General features: G+C 36.7%; 1 protein-coding gene across 2 annotated transcripts in view; it reads left to right on the top strand.

Moving 5' to 3' along the window:
• The first annotated feature begins 1607 nt into the window (after nucleotides 1-1607).
• The window catches only part of neto1l (neuropilin (NRP) and tolloid (TLL)-like 1, like), a 92999-nt gene continuing 86785 nt past the window's right edge, over nucleotides 1608-7821 (top strand). For both annotated transcript variants that reach the window (XM_026201023.1, XM_026201022.1), the window contains exons 1-4: nucleotides 1608-2507; nucleotides 3474-3527; nucleotides 3614-3748; nucleotides 5796-6044. In XM_026201023.1, the coding sequence (XP_026056808.1) occupies nucleotides 2480-2507; nucleotides 3474-3527; nucleotides 3614-3748; nucleotides 5796-6044 (466 nt within the window). In that variant the 5' untranslated portion in view covers nucleotides 1608-2479. The remainder of the gene's footprint in view (nucleotides 2508-3473; nucleotides 3528-3613; nucleotides 3749-5795; nucleotides 6045-7821) is intronic.

Genomic DNA, 7821 nt, shown 5'->3' with positions numbered 1-7821 from the left:
CCTCTCCTTGGTTTTTAAAATTGGCAGACATTAATTTAGTGATAAAACTGTACATCCTTAATATTTTGTAATTAAATCTGATTAATTTTCAAATTGTTTGTCATAAATCAACATCTCAGGAAAAGGATTTGAGGGGCTCCAAATCTAAATATGACTTCTTGTTATGAAACAGGACATCATACATGTCCACTGTAGAGGACACCAGGACTAAACGCATGTTTATTATGCATTTTTGGAGGTAAAAGAATTAAATAGAAAACTAATTATATATCAATATTCTTATGAAATAATTGATATTCATATGTAAATCTGACCAATTACACTCCCATTATCAAACTTGTTTTTTTTTTTCAACATACTGTCCCAACAGCACTTTAATTAGCAAATTAGATACATATATAGATAGACATATATGTAAATAGACAACATTGTCCTTAATGGGATAACCAGTTCATAGAAATTTTAAACAGATATTGCATGAAACAAATTGGTATATCAAATCATTTTGTTATATATTTTATAAAATAGTTGAGAACCATCCTTAAACAAAGTTTGGTATAAAAGTCCCATTGTTTTTGCCTTTTCATACTTATTCTTGTCATTTTATTTTTAGGAAAACTTGAGTCCTGGTGCCCTATACAGATGACATAGCATAACATGCATAAAATATCATTTTCAAAAATTGTATTTTACCCCTTTTTTTTTCTTTTCTTTTTTTCGTATGCTCTAAACAATGTAATGACAAAAATTCACAAAGATTTTTATTTCTGGTTCTCAGGAGGATCATGTTTTTAAATACAGTACAGACCAAACGTTTGGACACACTTTCTTATTCAAAGAGTTTTCTTTATTTTCATGACTTGAAAATTGTAGATTCACACTGAAGGCATCAAAACTATGAAGCACCCCATCACTCTCCTTCTTGGTCAAAAAGCCCTTGATGCCTTCAGTGTGACTCTACAATTTTCATAGTCATGAAAATAAAGAAAACTCTTTGAATGAGAAGGTGTGTCCAAACCTTTGGTCTGTACTGTATATGCCATATTATTATATGAATTAAATAAAATGTTATTGTAATTAAATAAAATATAAAATAAAATCTTATTTACAAAGAATACACTTTTTTAACATTTCCAGAATAGTTTATTCTTATATAAAGCAAGATTTTATAAGATTTATGCTTACACCATTTAGAATTTGAACAAGAAAGTAAATCAATCATGTTAATTCTCCAATTCTTCAAAACGACTAAATATTATTTTCATTTTTAAGCACGTTTTGATGCCTATTTTACTGTATAAAAAGACATGTTCATTTAGAAAAGGAATATTATTATTTCAAGGATTAAGAATATCAATTCATTATTCCACACAATTTTACCCACACCACACGTGTAAAACAAACTCAGGTTAACGATAAACCTGCGCACATTTTCAGTGGTAGATTTAATGGCCAGAAAGCAGCGTCAGGTTTAGTGATGAATGAAGTTAACATTTTTAAAGCCAGATAAACAGCGTGATTTTTTGGCATGGCGCGTATAAACCCTCGAATGAATTTATATTGTCTGCATGCTTCGCTATTTACTCCAATTGTCCGCAGTCTGCAGATGCTTTTCGCCAATCCAGCACTGCATGTGCAGTTAATGCTGGAGATGCGTATAGTAGTTCTGGCTAGATATCCATCTCTTTGCTTGTTTCTTTTCCTCACCCAGAGCTTTTTTCCTTACCCCCTAAATTTTGCTCTAGTGCTGCCGCGTGAGCTGTTGGATTCGTTGGGTCCCGCAGTGTGACCGGCTTTGCGGTGCGTCTTCAAGAGCATCAGCATTATCTTTAGTGGACACACAACGAACAGTTCCGTGTGCTGCCGCATCATGTTGGCATAACTCTGCTGAAGAACTGAAATTAATGAATGGCCGGAGAGGAGCGATGATCTGAATTAACTCTTTGATGTGAAGGGAATCAGGAAAGGGCTTTTATACTGCATACTGGCGAGGGAACACGGGAATGAGGCTTTAAACACGTTTCTTGACGCTGTGAGTTTTCTTGTTGAAGTTGGCTTTGCTCAGCCATGGAAATATGAAGTGGAATGGATATTCCGATGAGTGTTCCTTAGAGATGGATGGAAGATTTTCCAACCTTTCCCCTTTATGAATCTTTTCGTGATGACTCTGGAAAGGTGGAGCGATCAGGAAAAGCTAATGACGGACGGAGCTATTGATCCATTAAGAGCACCAGAGGGGTTTGGAAACGTTTGGATGAAAATGTCTGAGCCTTTTTCTGGTTTTATACGGAACTACTAATGCATAGTCGTGGACCCCTGCTGGAATCTCAATTGTCAGTAGCTATAGTGAGATGAATTCAGGGCTGTTGATATTCGCTGTGATTTTTGCTTCTTTTTTCGCAAATATCCATATTTCCTTCTAAAAGTATTCTAATCTAAATGGAATTAGTTGAGAAAGCCCTTTGTGAACGGAATAGACATGGTACATGGGAACAGGTTCCTTCACGGTGAGTCCAGCTGCCAGTTAACTTCACTCTCTTCTCTCCGTTTCATTTTAAGCACGAGGTCTATCTGCATTTACCGGTCTGTCTCGCTTCATTCCTTTAGGAACTTTATTGTTGTAAACTGGTTGAAATAATTGCATTTATTGCATTTTATAATTGCAATTGCATTTATTTTGAGTGATATGCACCTGCTTATGCATTCTGACATTGTAGCATATATTTTCCCAGTTGGGTTATTTCTGCTGGAGAATACATCTTAAGTTGGTATCTGGTTTCTAGTTGGTCTTAATGATCATTAGCTGGTGCAGGTTGGTTGTTAGTTGGTCCAAGCTGGTTATTTGGTGCTCCAAACCATCATGGACCAGCAAAACACCATCTACAAGCTGGTTAGGCTGGTTTTTAATGGTAGCTGGTTTCTAGCTGGCGTAAGATGGTCATTACAAGCTAGTAATTAGCTAATTCAATTTGGTAGAATGACTTGGAACAGCAAAAAACTGGTTGTATCAGTTTGAGATGGTTTGTAGCTTGACAACCAGCCAGTGACCAGCTTGGACCAACTAGAAACCAGCTACCATATTTCAAAACAGCTACCAGCTTAAGCTGAATTCTTCTTTTTACCAAAACTTGCAGTACATCCACAGCAAATCAATCAGTTTGGAAACTAATTGCAAAATAAAGACTAAAATAAATAAATAAATGCACATTGGTTTATCATTTGCAGTAATTTTGTATATTGCATTTGTATATTGCATTAAATAAAATAAAAAATTATCCAGCTTAAGACCAAATTCTTTAAAGAATAAGATTTCAGATTGTTGGTTTTCTGCCATTTCTATTGTGCATTTTCAAATATACACTTTGCAATTTAGTCCAGCATGAAGATAGGGATTGCACGCTTCAGTCCAGCTGTATGTTCATAATGAATCCCCATGATTCTTTGCTGTTCTGATCTTAAATCTCTTGTCGCAGTTGTTGCTGGTCTTCTCATGCTTGGGTTGTCTGGGGCAACAAAGAAGGAAGCAGGTAATGATGTTTTGTCACAGAATACCCACCCACTCTCCATCTCCATGTTTCCTGGCAATCTCTGACATTTGACTGCTCTCTTTCAGTGAAAAACAATTCAGGAGTGCAGCCGGCAGGGCAGTGTGGAACCTGGGTGAAAGAACCAGAGGGAGGTCTCTTCACCTCACCCAATTACCCAAACAAATATCCTCCAGAGCGAGAATGCATCTACATCATTGAAGGTAAAAAAATAAAAAAATAAATACCTCGTCCAAATAGTAAATGCAGCACACAAACAAATGTGTCATGTGACACTTGGATGGTGGGGGTTGTTTTGAATTGTTCAGCAGTGCAGTGGCACTCAGACTGAAAGATGCAGGAGCAATCAGTTGATTGTTAATCTTATGCAGCACCATTATGATGCTAATAAATACTAGTGTTTCATTTGCATTCATAACAGAAGGCTTTATACATAATCTCTCAATATCTGAACGTTAATTTGATTAACGCAATTCGATTTCCACAAAAGTGGGTAAAAATGGGGTTGTCTTTCAATTGCATCTGTTGTACTGCTAGCATGCTGTGCTTTTGCAAGCTAATAATAAAATTAAACTAAAAAAAGCTAGTTGTCAGGTTACGCTGGAGCCAGGAAACGAGGAGACGAGAATTAATCTTCTTAATCTTTAATAGTAACAAAAGCAGGGAGCATTGAGAATGCTGGAGACAAGGAATGATGTAAGACACCGGATGCTAGACACAGACAAAGGGTTAAGTAACCAAGAACTAATGAGGATAATTAATAAACAGGTGGATCTAATGGCACTTTTCCACTGCATGGTATGGCATGGTATGGCTTGGTACAGTTCACTTTTTTTGAAGGGGGGGGGGGGGGGGGGGGGGTTCCAGTGGGTACAGTACCTGGTACATTTTTTATTAGTACCGCTTCGGTTGACATTCCAAGTGAACCATACTGTTACCAAAACATGACGTGTAAACCCTGCTGATCACTGATTGGCTGGATAGAATAGTCGCTACCGGCATCACTGAACTTGCGACACAAACAACACAGAACTGCTAGATTTTAATTCACAGCTAGCAAAGGATCAAACACAACTGTTTTGAATGAGCGTACCTTTTTTAACAACTGAAAAGTTGATTGTCTGTTGCAGAAGTGCAGACATTCCTCTCATTGATGGCAGAGGAGCGGATCCAGTGAGAGCATGATGGGGCGGCGTAAATGAAAAATATATTTTTAAGAGTCGTGGCAGTAGAGGCGGTGCAACTATAATGACATGTAAATAATCCCGGCCATTCTAAATCGTTAATAAACTGCAGTGGAAACGCAAACCATGCAGAGCCAAGCCGTACCATACTGAGCCGTGCCGAGCCGTGTCGTACCACTCAGTGAAAAAAAAATGCCATAAGAACTCAAATGGGAACAGGAACAGGAACAGGAAAACCAAATATGGGCATGGTAACACACGGGGAGCAAAACACACACAAAACACGGATAAGAGTCTGACACTAGTAGTAATTTTCTTGCAGTTAGACAGTTTATATGTGATAATCTCTTTGTCGTCCTACTAAGATTAAAAATGGTGCTGACTAGATTACTTAAAATGAAAATGAATAACAATCAAAATAAAACACTAAACAGATTTTGTGTATTTTGTGAATTTTAATGTTTTTTACAAAAGACAAAAGCCTTCCAAAACCATAGTATACTATTATTATTATTATAATACATGGTTAAATCTATAATAATTCAAATAAAAATAATGCTCATTGGTAGTTGATGCAATGTTGTGTGAATATGTGTTTATGTAGTCAATAATAAAATAACTGTAGACTGATTATTTAAAATGTTATATAATCTTTGAAATCTGATTACGTAATAAAGATTACATGTAAACAGTCACTACCCAGCAATGATTACATATATTATGAGATGATTATTATTATTATGTTACAATAGAAATAAATGCATATGAATGCAATCCCTATCTCCAAAACTTTCTTTCTAAACTAATAACGACTAACATACCCAACCCAATCTTGTGGTGAAATGTAACTATTTTGTATGTTCAATGTTCAAATGATTCATATATAAATGCAAAGTAAAAAACCTCGCAAAGGTCTATCCCTGAATCTAACCAGATTGGCCACCAGTTCACCTCCCAACCCCTAGTTATGATTTGCCATGCTAGTGTGATTATTCGACATATGACATTATCCATCATAAATTACAGATGTCAGTCTTGATTTATTAGATTTTTTTCTCCTTTGCAGCTCCCCCGAGACAATGCATTGATCTTTTCTTTGATGAAAAGTATTCAATAGAGCCTTCATGGGAATGTAAATTTGACCATATTGAAGTCAGGGACGGACCCTTTGGCTTTTCTCCAATAATTGGACGCTACTGCGGCCAGCAGAACCCTCCATATATCAGATCGAGCAGCCGTTACCTATGGATAAAATTTGTTGCGGATGGTGAATTGGAAGCGATGGGATTTTCTGCAAGCTACAATTTCACAGCAGGTACACACAGTTTTATGTTCCCTTTATGCAGTGTCAGTAACATTTACGATTGTGACAGATTGATTAATTATTAAACCAGCGAGTTTTGGGCTTTTACTGATGGTCTTTTAGAGTTCTGGAACCGGTTTTCACTCACTAACCTCAGGGTATTGTTATCCTGTGCATGTCGACTTGAATTCCTGATGCAATCAGTAACTACTCTCCAAAATCCATGCTGCTGTTTCATATAGCGATTATTGTAGGTCCATGTTGGTTCTGTAAATGATCCTTATCTGCAGTTGAGCTTATTAGTCATATTCAATTGCAGTAATAAAGAGCCTGTGTGTTCTAATTCATCAAAAACCTCTAAAATTGTTTACCCTAATCAATTCTTAGTACTACAATGAATGCTGACAATCCTTCCCAGGACTTGATTTAGATTATAAAGATTGTCAATAAGACACTAAGTGGTAACAACAACATCATTCCGCATATAATTGATTTCAATTCCCCATAAGGAGTCCTTAGAAAATATGTAGCACATGGCACAATGGTTGTTTTTATCAGACGTCTTGTTCTTCACTACTTTCTGCTCATCTGCCTTGATATAAAATTTAATCTCTGAAGTGAATCTGAAGGGCAAGTAATACTGTACCTGAGTTCAAGTGAGAGATGTTTGCGTAAATGGTGTTCAAATGGAGCAGTGATAGATATTGTGTGAAGAATGTCAAAAGCAATATTTGAATAAACCTGCAGCTAAAGTTGAAAATGCAGAAAAAATTGCACATAGTGGTCGAGCTTTAAGGGCCTTGCAGATGAATTGCAAAGCTGTGGCACTGGGTGCAAGAAAAAGTAGCACACAATTCAAGGCAGCACTGATTTAGAGTCATACTGTATCTGAGAAATGAGTTATGAGCTGGGGCTTTTTTTTTCACTTTTTCATCCTATTGTGAGTCAGGAGGAAATTCTTTTGCCAAGTTTGGAGAAATTGTTCAGCGTGAATGAATTCAGACTCTCGCTTCGCAAGTTTGCCAAGGAAGAAACACAGCTTCCTCTAGTCTTGATAAGGAATATCAGAGGCATATAATTTACATAATTAAGAAGATAAAAGTCCCTGAATTCACTTCCCTTGATGTTACCCCCAAAAAGTGGAGAGCGCATCTGCTGTGCTGTAGCCAATGGTAACACATGCTAATGCAGAAGGTAAAACAGATGAATGAAAAGCAGGGGATGTGGAAGGCCAGAAATTGCATGTATTCATCTTCCTTGGTCTTTTTCACATTTTATCGCTAACGAAAGGAACATTACTGTATTTAACTGAAAATTTATGCTGCTTATTATCACGAAATGGCCACTCAATCAAAGATGTGCCAGTCTGCAGAATAAGAGCGGAGGAATTTAGTCTACGTTCGTCATGCTGGGGCTCTGGGTGTCACAAGTTCTGAAATTTCCTGCATAAGACCTCATTAACACTGCACTTGCTTGCTGCATATCAAATCACATAGATCAAGTGCAACTGAATTACAGCTCTGATCTCGAGACTTTTTGTCCAGTTGTTGAGCGAATGATTTCTGTTTAGTTTACTAGAAAAGTCAAGCGATTTTTGTGTTTGGTGTGGTGAAATTTAATGTCCCCGACAACATCTACAGTCTCATTCAGCCACTTGTTAACAACCAACTTTTTCCAAACACTTAAAAGCTTAAAAAAGTCATGAGTGTGGTGTTACTAATGTATTTAATGTTGTAGAATAAAATATGAAAATAGCTTGACCTTGTTTTAACCACAGACTTTATTTCAG

Source organism: Carassius auratus, chromosome 24 (genome assembly GCF_003368295.1).
Source record: "Carassius auratus strain Wakin chromosome 24, ASM336829v1, whole genome shotgun sequence".
Lineage (NCBI taxonomy): Eukaryota > Metazoa > Chordata > Actinopteri > Cypriniformes > Cyprinidae > Carassius > Carassius auratus.
This window is presented reverse-complemented; position numbering and strand designations above follow the sequence as displayed.